Source organism: Prinia subflava, chromosome 9, assembly GCF_021018805.1.
Source record: "Prinia subflava isolate CZ2003 ecotype Zambia chromosome 9, Cam_Psub_1.2, whole genome shotgun sequence".
NCBI classification, from domain to species: domain Eukaryota; kingdom Metazoa; phylum Chordata; class Aves; order Passeriformes; family Cisticolidae; genus Prinia; species Prinia subflava.
Window position 1 is genome coordinate 19,512,642 of NC_086255.1, and position 17,037 is coordinate 19,529,678.

A 17,037-nucleotide genomic window follows, 5' to 3' on the forward strand; every position below is an offset into this window, starting at 1 on the left:
ATACCAGCTCAGATGCCACCAGGGCAGTTCATGGAAGTTCATGTAGATTCATGGACCTTCACCTACCAAAAGTGAAGTTCATGAGAGTTTGCACTGTCACAAGAGGTGGCTGCCAGCTACCAGTGTTCATGACCTTGCCACCTTGTCTACAAAGTTCCCTTGTTCCTATGACACACCTTGATCAGCCTAGTGGCCAACAGAGATGTTTTCTTCACCTACCTTCATCCTCTGCATGTCCTTCCTGTCTGTGGTGGTCTTCTTGGGTGCTATCCAAACTGGTGCTTACAGCTGGGTCACTGTAATACACGAGAACTATCAAATGGGTGAGGAAGAGACTTCTGAGGAAGAGAAACCTGCTTGTTTCATTTCAGCTAGGCTGCTTTCCGCTTTCCATAATTTCCATAAAACCATTTAATTTCCATGAATTCCAGGCTCATTTGAAGAGCTCCCACCCCTACATGATCAAACACAGCTGTGTGGTGTCTGTGTAGGAACTAGGAAAGGGCAGGTACCTGAAATCGTTCTCAGTACATGTACTCCTTGGTGGATCTACAGCATTTCTGGGGTTGTTTCATGTAGAATTAATCTTCAAGTCCATGTAGACATTTTTGCTGTCAGCATAAATAAAGTATTGATGGGTTAAAGAGTAATAAAAGTACCTCCCCATAGCTCCAAAGTACTTTGCTGATTTTTACCCAATTATCAGCAGGTAATGCAGTCAAAGGAAGCATTTGGCAGTCATGCAGTGATGATGCCATTTGGGCATGCACAGTGCTCAGCTTGTAAAGAGATGAAACCTCCCTCCCTGCCAAAGTCCAAATGTTTTCCCTGGGTGCCTCTCCACTGTTGCTGCCCCGGTGCCCAGGCAGGCACTGTGGGGAGCACAGTTGGTTTATGAGGGCTGCTCAAGCCTCAGCCATGCAGACAGCCTGTCAAGATCCATTGTCTCCATCTCCTGTTGTGCAGAGCTGCTGACAAGGTCTTATATTTTGTGGAGCAGCCATCCTGGTTGGTGCATGGAATTACCACATGTAGGCACAGTGATGTTCTTGACCAGGTGGGATCATGGCATCTTGTACAGCTGTGCAGCAAAGATGGGCTGTGGGCTGAGGTGAAAGAGCAGAGGAAATGCCTCCCTCAGACTCAACTGCTGCCCACCATGCCTGTGATGAGGGCTGGCTGTGGCCAGTGTACTGATGATGTACAGTGCTGTGCAGACATCCAGGAGCTGGGGGGTCTGCTGAGGACAGAAGTGTAAAGACATTCACGGTTCCATCACATGAATGCAGAAACATGTATGGCAAGATGGACAATGAAGCATTCAGTTGGTGTGGCTGCCTGATTGTGGCTGGGGAGAAGGCTCTCCATGAGACCTTGCAGTTACAAGCAGTGATTGCTGGCAGGCAGAGTTTTCTGTGGGATCACAAAGGCTCCCCTTCCCTGTGTTTCAAGCTCATCTTAGGGGCTCACCTGCCAGTTTTTGGGGGTAGGGGTTCCACAGAGCACACCATCCTGTCACTTAGCAGCCAGGCCTGAACCAGTCCTGCAACTATCCTCACACAACCACACTTCAAACAGGGCTGTAAGTCCACAGCCAAGAATGTTCATGGGGAATCACCTCTGTTTAGGTGTGCAAAGCCTTCTGAGCTCCATGACTTCTCACAGATCTTATGCAAGGGCTATTTCTGTGCTTTTATGTCAGCACCCTGTGTCTGGTATTTGAACCCATATAATCTTTAAAAAAGAGCATTGTCACTAAATTTCTTGCACTCATGCCATGTAATGAGCAATTAGAGCAGCAATAGGTTGCATGGGGAGAAGCAACCCCATGCATGTCCCAGCCGTGGGAAGAACTCAGAGTAGGAAAAAAGGTTTGAAGACCTTCCTGGGGTTCTACAGTACAAATAGAGACCCATCTCTTGACATTAGCTCTTGCCCTTTGGTTTTCTTCAAAGACTGCAAGCAGACTCTGCTGAGTTCAGGTGAGGGCAATGGAAGGTGTTAAACTGCTGGGCTGGGTCCACCTGGGTCCACCACTTCAGGGATTTCTGGTCCCAGCTGGCTCCACAATTTAAAAGGGCTAGGCTAAGAGCCTAGCAAGCGAGGTGGTTGGGTGTTGTCAGGCAGTCTGGGGCTGTATCAGGAGCTATGCTCTTCTGGGTGTTTCTTGGTCTCCTGTCTTTGGTTCTGGGGGCTCATGTCAGTGTTTTTTCTGATCCTACCCTACTGACTTGTGGCCGAAAAGGCTTACATCTCACCTTACCTCCAGGCTGGGAAGGGAATGCTTCATTTGTGCTGACTACTTGGGGTGAGGCAACATCAAGAGGCGTTTTTAGCCATATCTTTGCCCAAAGGCAGAGGTGCATGGAATGAGAAGAAAGGAACAGGTTTTGGTGTGAAGTGTTGCTGAACTGTTTCTGTACCTCTTGCATAATCCCGGGGCTGTTTGTATGACACAGCAGTCAAGGACACAGTGAGGTGCTGTGCCTGGATCTAGATGTCTTGGCTGCTGGATTCTCTCACTGCTGTTCCAGACCCTAATACTGGCTAGATTCCTATTTCATACAGAAAGGTAGGATTGTAGTGAGTCTAATCTGCAATGTGGGACTCTGAAGCCCCTGCTGCTGTGTCCTTTTTCCCTAGATACTGAAGGGAAGGCACATGCTCTGCAGAACGACTCTGGCTGTGGGCTCCTGGTATCTGGGACTCCAGATGGCTCCAGGAAAGTATCGGTCTCTTATGCTGGCTGTTACGTCTTTGAGTGGGTGAGTGACCTCTGGGATTCTGCTGGGACTGTAGCCACTGCTGCTCTGGCTGTCCTGACTGGTGTGGCTTTCTTCTAGGATCGCAATTACCTTATATTGGTTGGGCTTGAAGGAACAGATACTGCTGGGCAAAAGGTTCTTCATGAACAGACACTGCTCAGGTGCCCTGTGGACCGTCCTGGTAAGATACAAGCACCTGTCAGAATCTAGTAGTGATGAGTGCCATTCCTTTTAGACAGCTGTTCCTAGTCAGTTTGGGGGCTAGGAAAGGGGACTTACTGCTGTACAGAAAGCTCCATGGAAAAGGGTTTGGACATAGGAGCCACTGACTTGCTGCAGACTTGTGCCTCTCTGCAGGGTCAGCACGTGAATATGTCCATTGTGTCTCCCAGGCATATTCTGGCTACATGAGTTCCTGCAAGTTCAGAGATTGAACTAGAGACTAGATACAATGAATTTCTTATCTACCAAGAGTTGATCTAGAATACTTTATCTTGACAGATCTGATGTAAGTCCAGTTTCCTGTACATGGCCTCAGGGGGAGTCTCTGTACCATGGAAATGCAGGTCCCTCCTGAGCAAGCTTCCATGCTCGATCCAGGCTATGTGCTTGACCCTCACCTGACTCTCAGTTCCCTTGATTTGTATGCAGAGTCACCAGGACACCTCCAACCAGTGTCCTTCATGTCTTTGTCCCCCTGCTCTTGTGCTTTAGCTGCAAAGACCTGCTGTTTTTTCCAGCCCTGGATGCTCCCAGCAGTAGTGTCTGTTTGGCTGTTCCCAGCCAGGACCGGCTGCTGTGTGCCTCCCTGCCCATCAGCCAGGGAGACTGTGAAGCACGAGGCTGCTGCTATGACCCTAGAGACAGGGTGAAGCCTTGCTACTTTGGTAACACAGGTAAGCCTGAGCAGCTGTTCTCCCTCCCTCCTGAGCTGCTGCAAAACAGGACTTTTCACTTTGCTGGCAGGGCAAGGTTGGTGTGGACCACTCCTACAGGTGGCTCAGGGCTATGTTTTTGGCTGCCAAGACCATTACGTCCCAGTTAAGTGTCCAGCATTTTCCACTGTATTGCAACAGACCTGGTTTTATGCCCAGTATCTGTGTTGTTGTTGTCAGAGCTGGTTGCACGTGTCTTGCCATACTTAGCACTTGTTTTGCGGGTTAAAGGCAGGACAAGCCTTGCTGGTCTTGTCTTGGTTGTGATGTTAGGCCCTCCTTTCCATCTCTCTTATCTCTGAGCTCATGATTGACTGTGTTTTTTCCCCAGTGACAGCTCATTGCACGCCAGATGGCCAGTTTTCCATTGCTGTTTCTCGAGATGTAACCCTGCCACCTGTTGCCCTGGACTCAGTGCAACTGGCCAGTGGACACAGCACTGGCTGTGTCCCTGTCCTGACAAACAATGCCTTTGTTGTGTACCAGTTTCCACTCTCTGCCTGTGGCACTACTTTTCAGGTAAGAGCTGCAGCTGTTGCTAGGCTTGAAGAGCTGAAACAACCTGACATGGCTTTGGCTGCTTAATGGACAACTTACTGACTTCCAGAGGCCAAATGCTGTTCTCCAGCCTCATATTGATCCAGCCTGACTTTACCACAGTGATGGTGCCTATCTGTCATTCCAGATGATTGGAGACCAGGCCATATATGAAAATGAGTTGGTGGCAAGCAGGGATGTGAAGACTGGGAGCCTTGGCTCTGTCACTAGGGATAGCTTTTTCAGGTATTACCCTGGGTCTGGTGTTGCTGGGTGTCACTGTGTTCAACGTCATTAGAGAAATTCCTGCTTGTCAAAAACTCTGAATTCACATGAGGGCATTGGAACAGGTTAAAGACTGGTATATCTCTAATTAGTAGGAATAAAGCTATATCTGCAGTGACAATCTGCAGATTCTCAAATCTAAACACTAAAGAGAATTTCAAGTATTTGTTAAAAGGAAGTGTTGGAAGAAAGGGAATATAACTAATTAAAGCAGATGATATGTTCGCATATTGGAGAAAGGGGGTATCAGAGTGGCTTTTCTTATTTGCCTGATTTGGAGCTTTCCTTTCCCACCAGATTACATGTCCGATGTAGTTATTCCATCAGTGGGAGCTCCGTTCCCTTGAGTGTTCAGGTTTTCACACTGCCACCACTCCCTGCTGTGTCCCAGCCTGGTCCTCTCTCTTTGGAGCTGCATATTGCCTCAGGTAGGAGAGGTTTGCAGGACCTACTCCAGCCTCTTGGCACAAGGCTCTGGTCTCTGAGTAACAGTGGAGCATTGATGGGTTAACTCAGCACTGCTTCCCTGCCACGGTGGGAACTTAATGATATGGCTATAAAGGATTCCTATTCCTGCTTCTTCCTGCTCTTAAATGGCTCTTGGGTTTCTTCTGTCCCAGATGGAAGCTATACTTCCTACTATACGGACAGTGACTATCCTGTTGTGAAGACTCTGAGAGACCCTGTTTATGCAGAAGTCAAGATCCTTCAGACAACAGACCCAGACCTGATTTTAGTTCTGCACCATTGCTGGGCCACACCAAGCACCAACCCCCAGCAACAGCTGCAGTGGCCAGTTTTGGTGGATGGGTAAGTGACTTGTAAAAAACTTTGGGTCAGGGGAATAACTTGCTCTTTTTTCATTCCTTACCTTTCCTCTGCAGGTGCCCTTATGCAGGAGACAACTATCAGACACAGCTGATGCCTCCAAGTTTCACCTCAGGACTACTGTTCCCCTCTCATTACCAGCGTTTCACCCTCTACACGTTCACCTTTGTGGACTCCACTTCCCAAGAGAAACTCTCTGGGCTGGTAAGATCCTGTCCTAGTCTCATATTGAGGACAAGTAAAATGTGCAAGCAACGAGAGCCACTTCATAACTATCAGTCTCTTGGCCTCCTTGGGGGAGTGGGGCGAAGACTAGGACAATCCCCTGCTGAAACAGAAGGGGAGAGGTTGATGCCAAAAACCTTTTTCCCTGAAGTGAATGGGGTAGAGGTAAGAGACATCACTGGAGGGGTGTGACAGAAAATGTGACTACCAGAAGGGTCGTCGTTTACTTAAGCAAGTGCTAGCTTGTCTGGTGAATTAGCTTAGGGTGTGCGCTCTAGCTGTGCTAATCAATATTCTCTAAACTACATTTCTTGGACAAAATCACTTGGAAATAACTTTGAGTACCTTTTTTAAGCATCTGGACTCTGAATCTCATTGATCTCCTCCAGTTAAGTCACATGAAATTCACCCTGCCTTGTACTGTTTGCTCAGCGCTCCTGGGATCAACTAATACTCAAAATTGGTCTCAGCTGTACTTAACAAGGTTCACAGTGAAGTGCTGCTCGGACAGCAGCATTCCAAGTGTTAGGGAGAAGTGCTGCAATGCCGGATTTGACCGAGTTTGAAAGTGTGTGGTGTAAAGGTTTCGAAGCTGCCTTGAAGCGGACAGCAGAGGGCTCCAAGGCTACAGCCTGGATGTGAAACAAGCCGAGCAGACCTTCCCCCTTAAGGACCAGGTGCACTGGTACGGAGCTAGCTCCCCTCATAGCCGCCCAAATGGTGCTGTGGCTGTGAATTTCTCGCTAAAACTGTGTTGAAAGCAGATGTTCTTGCTGTTTGCTGAACAGCACTTGCAGAACACTAAGACTTTCTCTTCATTCTGCCTCCAACCCCAAGTGAAGTAGGCATGGGATAGGTTAGAACCTGGGCAGCAGCAGAGCTGACTTAAAATGGCCAAAGGAATATTCCATGCTGCACGATTTTAGGCTCAGCAGTAAACATTAGGGGATTTCATCTTCCAGTAGCTGATGCTCCAAAAGCCTGGGCACTGGTCTGCCTGTAGGAGCAGGGTAGGAGACTTGCCTTTACATCACTTGTGCTTCAGGGTTTTTTCTTCCCTCTCATCCTCTCCTCCACTTATTTAACTATCTTTGTCTCTCCAGCTACAGGTTCTCTTGTTTTTGCTCTTCCTATTCTTTCTCTGCCCTGCTGGGGTAGAGCAGGGGGAGGGAATATGTGGCTGTGTGAGTGCTTAGCTGTTGGCTGTGGTCAGTGCCACCACATGAGGATATCACCAGTCTCCAGACACTGCCTGAGGGGTTTCAGGCTGTGTTCCTTTTCTCCCTAGGTGTACCTGCACTGCAGTGCTTCGGTGTGCCACCGGTCTGTGAGGGAGTCCTGCATCACCACTTGTCCCTCCACAGTCAGTAAGTGTCCTGGCCCTCTGCTTGCCTAGCAAAGGCGCAGCAAGGGCCTAGCCTCCAAGCTGGGGATGAGGAGACATGTAGCCTATGGAGTAATTCCCTCGAGGCATAGACAGCTTGACAAAGCCTTGCTCCTTTCCACTGACTAAGGGCTCTTCTTATGCCAAAAAAGACAGAGGTCTTCACGGGTTTTTAGCTCCATGTGGATTCACACGGAAACTGGGGCCTTCAGAGCATCCCGTGTGTTGAGAAGCTGACCTGGACAAAGTTTGGTGACTTTCAGGGCTATACCTCTTCTTACCTACAACCTTCACATTGCTCTGTAGGGGATAAAAGAAGTGCTGAGCACCCTTTTCAGGAAGGTGCTTCCCGTGTCTCCAGCAAAGGCCCTGTGATTTTCCTCCAGGAAGAGCTCAGACAGGACACAGCCAAGGAAGGCCTTGGTAAGTGTGGCAGCAGAGCAAGGGAAGGGGGCTGGTCAAGGCTTTTCTATGGAAAGGCTGAGCCCCTAAGGCATCCCTGTGCCTCAGTGGGAGCATTCATTGGGGTGTCTCTCCCCACAGGAGTGGCTGTGCATGCTGCAGCCCCCTGGGCTCTGGGATTTGCTGCTGTGGCAACTGGGACAGCTCTGTGTGTGGTGCTTGTGGTTTCTGTGCTGTGGCAAAGGAAGGTGTCAGCAATACATGAAATCAATGGATTGCAATAAAACAACTGTCAAACCCATTTGGTGGTGCCCTAGCTGTAAGACTTCATTTGCAAGGCAAAAATTACCCCAATGGCTTTGAAAGCTTTCCAAATGCGCTGAGTTCATCTCACTCTGGAATTCTTCTACTCTGGGTTTGGTGTTATCTGTCTGCCTTGGACAAACGAGAGACCTTGTCAAGGCCTGGGTGGCAGACTGAGGCAGGATTGATGTGTGTGGTGTTGGCATTTCTGTTAATGAATATAGTGGCTTCCAAAAGTAGTGACCTAGGCTCCATTCAAACACTGAGCAGAAGTGCAGCAAAACTCACTAAAAGCAGATCCTGCAAATTCTTCTCTGGGGATGCAGAGCAGGTATTTTGACTGCACCAAGGAGCTGGGAATTACCCAGTTGTTCCTGAGTCACTAGGTAAGTTAGGGCTGTGTTCATGTGGCAGGACTGGAAAGCAAGGATGCCAAACCACTACCTAAATGGGCCTTCCTAATGATACTGTGCATGAACTTGCCTTTCTTGCCCTAGAAACAGAAAAGGATAAGTGGCATTTTTCTGGTGAATGAGAACATGGAAACATCATTCCAACTGGAAAAAAAAAATAAAAGGGTCTAGGTGGTTTGAACTTTGGGGAAAAAATAATTCAAACTTTACTTAGAGCTTAATCTTAAGCTTTTATGTGATCGCAGGCAGCTAGGAGTCTTCAAAGGTCTTGGATTAAAGCTAATTTGGCATCACTGTTGGCATAAAAGTGCTTCTCTTAAATTTTTAACTTCATTTAGATGAGAAATAAAACTTGCCATTTTGACTGTCAGGAGCAGTTCAGTGTGGTGCTGTCAGTCCCAGCAGCTGGGCAGCATCCCTCTTTGCTTTCTGAGGTCCTGGGTGAAAACAGTACAGCAAAACTCTCCAGGGAGTAGAGGGGAAACGGGGCTCCACCTCCTCCTTCCTGCCTGGCCTGGGGGAGCTCTGGTGCTTGCACTTACACTGAGATCTGCTTGTACCTGTTGGGGTAGTCCTTGGGGGAAGGAAAAATGCTTTTCCCTCTTTTCCTCTAAGGCTTGATTAGAAATTCTTCCTGTTAAGGGCAGGAGAGAAGTCTTGATTGTATTGCTTTGGGGCCTTTAAAAGGGAGGAGTAGCTCTTATACATGGTAGCAAAGAACTGATCTGTAGCTTGCTTGAGGCAGCAGTGTTGTTCTTTTTAGTTAGGTTCTGCTGATACTGTGTGATTGGAGAGTGTTAATGGGTGGTGGGAGAAGCATGTTAATTCCTTTCTTATTCCAAGAAACTTGAGGAGTAATATTATATTTTTATTTTTCTAGTAGAAATGCTTTTCCTTTCTACTGTCAGGATAATCCGTGATCTTTGTCTTGCATGCTTACAAAAATCTAACCAGAAGAAAAGACTGTTCTAAGTTGTATGGTGGAAGGGAGAAGGAGATCACAGGCTGGAAAAAAGCATCATCTGAAGAAAGGTCAAATACCCTCTTCATTTGGAGCAGGCCTCTGGCAACTAAATGACCTTGGTACAGGTGGAGCTCTGTCTGGAAAGCTGAGTGTAAACTCATAATGTGCCTCATGACAAGTCTTTAGTAGCAGTCTGTAATGTTAATTAACTGGGTAATTAGAGAAGTAATATAAACCACACCTTCTCGGTGCACCAGGCAGGGTGCTCTAGCACTGGTCTTAATTATGTGCGTGTAGGCCAAGACCTAAACACCTCCTGTCTGCTACTGGAGCCTTCCTATGTCTCAGTAAAGGAGACAAATACTTGCTTAGAGAGCTTAGATGACTGAGTGGATGCTGAAGGGGCTGTGAGAGTCAAGTCCTTGCTGCCCTTTGTTGGCTTACTGAACCATCCCAAAGTGGCAGGGAGCTCTGGTTGTGTATCCTATGGGAATTGCACAGATTCCCTTGCAGGGACTGTCCCTTTTGGTGCAGAGCTGTGTGTAGGAGGCTGGTCTGATGCTTAGTGTAGGGTATATGCAATTCTAAGTGGAGATGGGTGAGCAAAGAAATCAACTTAATTCCCTTATCCACTCTGGGGAGTCTTCTGTGTTTAAGGCTTGCTACTTGGTCCTCAGCTGGCAGGAAGGCTGTGAGCAGCAGTGGGATGCAAGTGGTTCTTGTGAAGCACTGGTACAGGGTGAAGGGCAGGCAGCCTGGAGGTTTCCTCCTCTGTTGCATCGGCCCTGTGTTCACTGCCTGCTCTGCAATGCCACTGGGGTGGTAGTGGCTCTCATGGCTCCTGTTATGCAATATTGCATTCTGCAAAAAGTGTATTCTTTCCCTTCTACCTTCATAGATGCACTTCTGGCTCACTTTTTTTCTAGGCCTCTCTTTAGCTGAGTCTCACTGACTTTTCACCATTACTTTCTTTTGAATACCTGTGTGTGCCAGCACCCTCTTTAGCTTCACTCCATCTCACCTGGTTATACAGTTCATTAAAGCTGTTGGGAGCTGCTATACACAGTGGCTTAGACACCTGCAGAGGAAAGGAAGCTGCTCTGTGCAGGAGGGTGCTGCTGGCTGGGAATAAAGGCTGAGGAAGAGCAGCAGCTAAGATCCGTCATTTGAGGCTGTTGTGTAGTGCTGCTACTGAATCCAGATTTTCAGAAAGAAACCCCAGTGCTGAGCATCAGCACACTTTGTCCTAGTGCCTTCATTGATTCTTCTTGGAAATGTGTGTGCTGCCTGTCTGTGGAAGCAAAGCCCAGCAACAGCACCTAATACAAGGCTGCCTAAAATTAACACATATGTTGTCATACCTGAACCTTCAAAAGGCTCTCCTCACCCTCTAGATCATTGAGAATAGCACCTGCTTCCAAAGAGCAAACTTGCTTCTTTGCCAAAGCTAAAGTTCTTTAAAAGCGTGGAGATAACAATTCCTTTCTTGAGTAGCTATGCTCACCTGACACCCTAAAGGTGTGCTTGTAGTTGCTATACTACAAGCCAGGTGTTCATTAATAAAATTTCTGACAACAATTATCATAATAGTGATACTTTTATTAAGTTTCTTATACTTGGATTATAATGGATGCTGGAGTGGAGAACTATACAGTATGTTACATATTATAAATACATTTATTTCTGAAAATACATGAACATATTTAATATAATGCTGTAATAAAGAAGAGTGCTAGTTTATCTTATTTAAAAAAACCAAAACAAACACAAAACATCCAAAAAATTTATATCATGAATAGAGACGGTTGTAGACAATACCAGTTCATAATGCTATATCTTAAAACTCTTTAAATTCAGTTTGCACTAATTCACATTCTGTACAGTTTCTGTAAAAAAGCTGGAGGGATAATGGAGGATGTAAGCTAATGCAGGATTTTTTGTCCCCTGTATTTATGGAGATATATAGAATATTCACAGAATAATCAAGTCATAAATCTTTCTAGCTTTGGAGGAAGCTAGCAAGATATACAATGAATAACCAAGTCCTGCAGCAGGAGCTACAACTGAAACATTAAACACAGCACCTACTTTAGGGTGCTAACCTTGAGTCAGCACAGCCTTTTTTTTCTTTTTAATGGGGATCTGTGTTTGGGTTGTGGGATTTGGTCATTGTGTTTGTGGAGTTTTTTTGAGAGGCTAAGTAACAACAGTAGCAATCCTTCTGAGTACTCGAACCCTGTCCTCACTCATCCCTGCAAACTATTCTGACCCTGGAATGGCATGGCTGAGATGCTCAGAATCCCAGAAAAGACCCTCCTCTTGTTTGGAGGACTCCAATGGCTACAGCTGATGGGGATGAGCAAGGCCTAAGCATCTGTTACTGAAAGACTAAGCCTGCTGAAGCTGATCATTCCTGCCAGCTCGTCAGATCTTGGTTCTCAGGCAAGCTGGGGTTTTAAACAGCAATTGATGACTTGTAATTTTATTATAATTTATGGGGTAGAACAATTCTTTATCAAGAGGCAATGTTAGTTTACTTAAATCTTTATGTGTGTTAACTATTTTGCTAGTACCAATAAGAGTTAGTGTGCAGAGACTTCTGCAACCATGGGATGCTGGGAAGCATGCACTGCCTGTTCCTTGAGTCAGGAAGCAGTGGACATGTGGCAAAAAGGCAGCGTCCACACACAGTCTTAGGGTTACACAGTTGTTAGTGTATCCCAAAAGAGCACCGGTTTATAAAGGGTGAATGTGAATCACTTTCCCTTGCAGGCTTGCTCTACTCAACTTTTCCCAGTAGAGAGAGCAGAGGCAGAGCCACACAGCAGCACGACTGCCCCAGGCCCACCTGCACAGACAGAGCACTTCACTGCAACTTAAAAGTAGGAATTCAAGCCTGGTGCCCTGTCTCCCATCAAAAAAGAAAAGGATTGATTACACAATGGCTGGCTGTGGGACATAGGCTGCCCTGGATGCCCCCTCAGTCTCTTGAAAGGCTGATTGCTGCAGTGCTGCTTACTCTGGTCTTTACAATGAATGTGTGCAATGCCAGCTTCCGTGTAGGGTAGCACCAGAGTCCAGGGGCCTCTGCAGAAGGAGCAGGCCCACAGGATGGGAAGCCAACAGTTGATTCAGGAATGACCTTAGCTTTACATACTTTGTTTTCCTGTTGGATTCCAGTGAAACATGCACAGCTGGCCATAGGCCGCTCTGAAGGCAGGAACTGTGCTAGGGACAGAGACTGCAGCTCAGGTTCCCCAGAGGGAGGAGGCTGTCCTTTCAACAGCCACCTCTGCCCTGGGCAATGAGTCTCTAGCACTCCTCTAGAAGCTGCTATGTCCCAAAAAGCTAATGTTTATTTCAGCTGAAGAAGTCCCCAGAAAGTAATGAGAGTTTAAAAGCTTCAGTGTTTCAGGTAATTCTTCTCCCAATCCAGAGAAGCGGAAGAATTTCCAAATCTTAAAAGTCCCTGTTGGTTGTGTCGCCAAGATGCTAACAGCAATTTTCATCTGTGGCTTGACTTTTTAAAGTACACTTCAGATTTGGGAGCGAAGCTATACATAGCTGAGCATGCATCTGCCCACAGACCCTTCTCAACATCCCCCTTCCCTCTTTCCCTTCCAACACTCAATTCATAGTTGCTCTGTTGACAATTGTAGGATGTAGATTGCACAGAGTAACCCCGGGATTCTTGATTTTGTGTCCTTTGGTGTTCTTGCCTTGACTTTCTGAAACAGAAACATGCCATGAATGTGAGATTAGAGAGAGTTTCTCTGTATTTAGCCTGTGGGCTGAGTTGGGAAGGTACAAGATGAAGCTGAGGCTGATTTTCTTTTAGTCTTTATTATGGACAGATTGTCTGTTTCCCAAGACATCTTGCTGGCTTATTATTTGGAAGTCTTTTGACTGACTGCAGATAATAAATTAATTTAGTGCCTTTTAAGTTTTGTAAAAAGGCTGTGTGATGTAGCCTGTATGACTACAGTTGCCTTTAAATTGTGCATTTAAAAAAATACAACAAAACAAAAGTTGTGAGACTCTTAAAATGAAGATATATGGGCTAGTCCTCAGTAGGCATCAGTCCATCATTTGAACTTCAAAAATTGGACCTGTTTCTGTCTTTGCAAGGTGGAGTGTGTCTGGATGAAGGAACAGGACTGCCTCATTTTTGTGCCAAGAAGAGGTGAAAAAACCCAACCCACAAAGAAACACACACTGCTTTACTTACTTTACCTTGCTCCATTTGACTCAGGTTATCAGAAAGGCCATAAGTTTTCATTCTTAGTATTTTGTCCCAGAACAATCATGGAGTTCCTCTCAGTTTTCCTCAGCTCTGAAGACATAATATCTGGCCTTAAGAAATGGAAAAATACAAATGAAGTTGACTGTGGCCAGAATGCATGGCTGTGTTTCTAACGTGAATATGCTATGCATATGTATCTAAGCTATACTCAGTGCAGCTTCCCCCTCTCCAGTCTAAAATTCCATAACAGACGTCCAAATATTTGTGGCAGCATCCAAAAAGAGAGCCACAAGGTGCACCACTTGGTTGGCAGGGAACCACATTGCAATAGATGGACACAAATACAATTTTGTTCAGAGCAACCAGCTTGTTTGTTTGTTTGTTTGTGGGGTTTGTTTTTTTTTGTTTGTTTTATTTTTTTTTTCTGTTGTTGTTGTTATTTAATACATATGCTTGAAAAGAGTATAATACATCCTGTTTGGTTGAAATTACTTAGTTGGACTATATTGGGGTTTTTTGACTATATGGGTTTTTTTCCTCAATGTTGTACATTTTTATGTTCTGTTCTGCTCTTAGTTCTTTTACAATGGACTGGTCAATCTTCTGCCTTGATGTTCTTTAATTCTTTGGTGTTTTACACCTTAGTATTAAGGTGTATCTCTTCCATGAGAAGATCATCATTCACATCTGAGTCTGAGGTTCTTGGGCCCTTTTCAACCTTTACTACACAATATTGAAGATGGGGTTTTATAATGTTAGAACTGCACTGTCCTTACTAGCTAACTTCACATTAACCATAAAGTAGGCATCATACAGCAGCAAGCTTTTGGTGGCTTCAAACTGAAACTGTCATCTTTACCATGAAAAAATACTGTATTTAAGGTCATCTCATGCCTGTGCATCTGCATTAAATCTACAGGTCCCATAGATACCCAGGTGTGTATATCTGCACTGGAATGTCAGGAGGGGATTGCCCAAAGCTTCCTGCATTATGTCCTGCCCTGGAAAGTGGAGGACCTTAAGTGCTGCTTAAGTTCACAACACCATACTGAAGTCAGTCATCAGTCCTTTGCACAGAATAGATGTTGCTTTGCAGGAGCAAATTTATTAGCAGCAAAAAGAAAATGAAATGAAAACCTGAGCCTGTTTAGAACAATGTATGACAAACCACTGAGTCTTGTGCCAGTATGTTTACCTTGGCAGGCCTCCCCTCTCTCCTGCTAGAAGAACCAAGTTCTCTCTGCTATGAGAATTCTCTTGTGGATGTTAAAAAAAAAAAAAAAAAAAGAGAGAGACAGAAAAGAAAAACAACCACCCTGGAGCAGATCATTCATCATACATAGAGTAGGAGCATGAAAGGGGATTTGCTTTGACCTAGTTACAAAAACAAAGAGACTTTCTCTAATTGCCTAAATGACTCAAGTGGGACTGGGTGTCAAAAGCAACAAATCTGACTCCTTCAGAGCTGTATGTTAATACAGGGCACCAGGCATCAGCCTGTTCCAGTGCAATTCCTGGAGCCCCAGACAACCCAGGTAAGCAAAAGCCAGCCAACTCCATATGTCTGCGTGTACAAACAGGACCAGGAGCCAGGACAAATATGTTTCATAAATTATAACAAAGACAGTGGCTTTAAATGCTGAGAGTATTAGGGCTTCAAGGTTTGCTTTGCCAAGAGCTGCAGATGAGTGAGAGTTTATTGTTTTACCATTCTGGTACTGCTGCAGGAAGGGTCTGTCTTACTGTCCAGCAGCATTTGCTGGTCTGTCATTGATCCACTAAGCCTAACTCTCTACTTCATACAAATATTCATTCAAATATTCTATTTGGATATACAGCCTGAGGGCAACTGTATATCCAAACTGCCACATGAGTAAGGTGCCCAAATTTTCTACACACCAGTGGAAAGGACAGGGTTGGTACACTGCTGTTACTGGGTTTCAGGTAAAAAAAGCAACACCAAATCCAGAGAGGGCTGGGGAATAAGAGCTTGAATGAAGGAGAAAAGGAAATAGAGAGAGATAAGGGGCATGAGTAGAGGCAGGGGTTTTATGTAGATACACAGGAAAAGAAAGCTAGTAGAAGAAAAGGCCACTTATCAGCTACTGAAAACAGCCTGCAAAAATCAGTATACTCTTTTCAATCAGATGCCTAGATACAGCCAGGCAAAAAACTGTCCATTTGGCATCTCCCTGTACAGCACTTCCATGACAGCAGAAGTTGTTCATTCTAGAAGACTAATTTCTAGGGAACTAGAATTTCTGCTAGGAGTTGTTGGGCTTTCTTCATTGCAAATACATTAATTTAGGCAGCTGAGGATCTAGCCTTCAATTCTTATGCAGGGAGTGCTGGTGCTGTCCTCTGTGCTGTGGAGATGGGACAAGCAGAAAGTTACAGAGACAGAACTTTTCTGAAACCCAAATAAAAGTGCTGGTTCTATTCAGGTTTAGAGGGAAGGTTCACAGGAGTTTGTATATTTTCCCCAGCTGGTTCACCATCTATTTTAGATGGAACTGTTTGATCTCTCTCTGCTTTGTGTTTCTTTCAGTTTCCCAAACAATAGGAGGAAGCTCTCCTGTTACGTGTGCTTGGGCCCCAACCAACCTTTTCCCAGCTGGAAAACCTTTCCAGCTGTAATTATAAGATTTCCAGTTCTCTTATGCATTTAGTTAGGTAGGTACAGGCTGTCTTAAGGGGAACAATAGGACATTCCTGAGTGCTTAAACAACTGCTGTTTCCCCACCATCACCCCCTCTAAAACCGGAGGAGGGCTTAAGCACATTTGAGCTGTTCCGAGGAAGGTAACTGAGACCTCAGCTGAAAAAACATACAGGGAGGTACACAGCTCCACGTAATGCTCCTGCTTTGGTGACTAAGATACCCAGGCTCTTCCTGTTACCTGATTACATACACAAACACTCCAAATTCACCAGACTAGCTGGGAGGACTTGGCAATTGCACAGGGAATATCCATGCAAGGGGTAGCTGGCAGAACTGTCAGATGGACATGAACAACACAGTTTAGCTCAGAGGCCAGGCTACAACCAGCCTGGGAGACAAAACTTGCCCAAGGGAGCAGCATGGATCACTTAATAAAAATAAACCTCATATTTGACCCAAATATTCATCTACAGCAACAAAAAGGTCCCACCCCACGAGCACACATTCAGCAAACTTCATCTCTTCTTCCTCTGAAAAAAACCATCCAGCTGATCCTGACTGTCCCATCCCAACACACATCACGTACAATATGGTCTGTCCCACTGGATGAAAGGTGGGAAAGCAGACAAAAGAGAACATTAATGCTGACTGCAATGCTTAGGAGGGAGCAGAAAGACAAATAATTAGTCTATAGAATGGCTTTGGCTAATTGTCATTATCGCTTTGCCCTACTGGGGAGAAGCACCTTATTTTAGGGACCCTAATATTTCCATGATTCTCACACAGCATACATCCAGTTGGGATCCTAGAGCAACTGGGCACTAAGGAAGCAAATGCTACTGCTGGCCAGAACCAGCATATGCAACAGAAATAAGGTGAGTGGTTTTCTCCAGGCAGCAACAACCAGAGGTAAACCTTCTACCACCTCCTCCCAACACTAAGTGAAAATCTCCCACAGCATTCTCTCACCTATACAACTGTGGGCAGGACCTCTTCAGAGCAGCAGAGGACAGCTCCAACTTATTCTGGTTTGTCAATCGTGTCTTCCTCATAAGGTCTCTCATTCTCCTCCAAGCATGGCTCTCACCCTAG

At 45.6% G+C, this 17,037-nt stretch overlaps 2 protein-coding genes across 6 annotated transcripts in view; one reads left to right on the plus strand and one right to left on the minus strand.

Moving 5' to 3' along the window:
- Positions 1-1,305: 1,305 nt before the first annotated feature.
- LOC134555084 (zona pellucida sperm-binding protein 4-like) lies at positions 1,306-8,702 on the plus strand. Its single transcript, XM_063406438.1, has 12 exons — positions 1,306-1,389; positions 2,577-2,765; positions 2,844-2,946; positions 3,506-3,661; positions 4,032-4,219; positions 4,386-4,483; positions 4,820-4,950; positions 5,143-5,332; positions 5,407-5,554; positions 6,864-6,942; positions 7,266-7,382; positions 7,503-8,702. Exons 1-12 carry the CDS (start codon positions 1,306-1,308, stop codon positions 7,643-7,645), a joined length of 1,626 nt encoding a protein of 541 aa, XP_063262508.1. The 3' UTR covers positions 7,646-8,702.
- Positions 8,703-10,777: 2,075 nt separating this feature from the next.
- Positions 10,778-17,037, minus strand: part of LOC134554829 (uncharacterized) — a 30,725-nt gene continuing 24,465 nt past the window's right edge. For 4 of the 5 annotated variants that reach the window (XM_063405798.1, XM_063405796.1, XM_063405800.1 and 1 more), the window contains exons 7-9: positions 16,915-17,033; positions 13,275-13,394; positions 10,778-12,769 (exon numbers count right to left, since the gene is read on the minus strand). In XM_063405798.1, coding sequence (XP_063261868.1) covers positions 13,298-13,394; positions 16,915-17,033 — 216 coding nt within the window. In that variant the 3' untranslated portion in view covers positions 10,778-12,769; positions 13,275-13,297. Of the gene's footprint in view, positions 12,770-13,269; positions 13,395-16,914; positions 17,034-17,037 lie in introns of all 5 variants that reach the window. The other variant, XM_063405797.1, reaches the window with a different exon arrangement.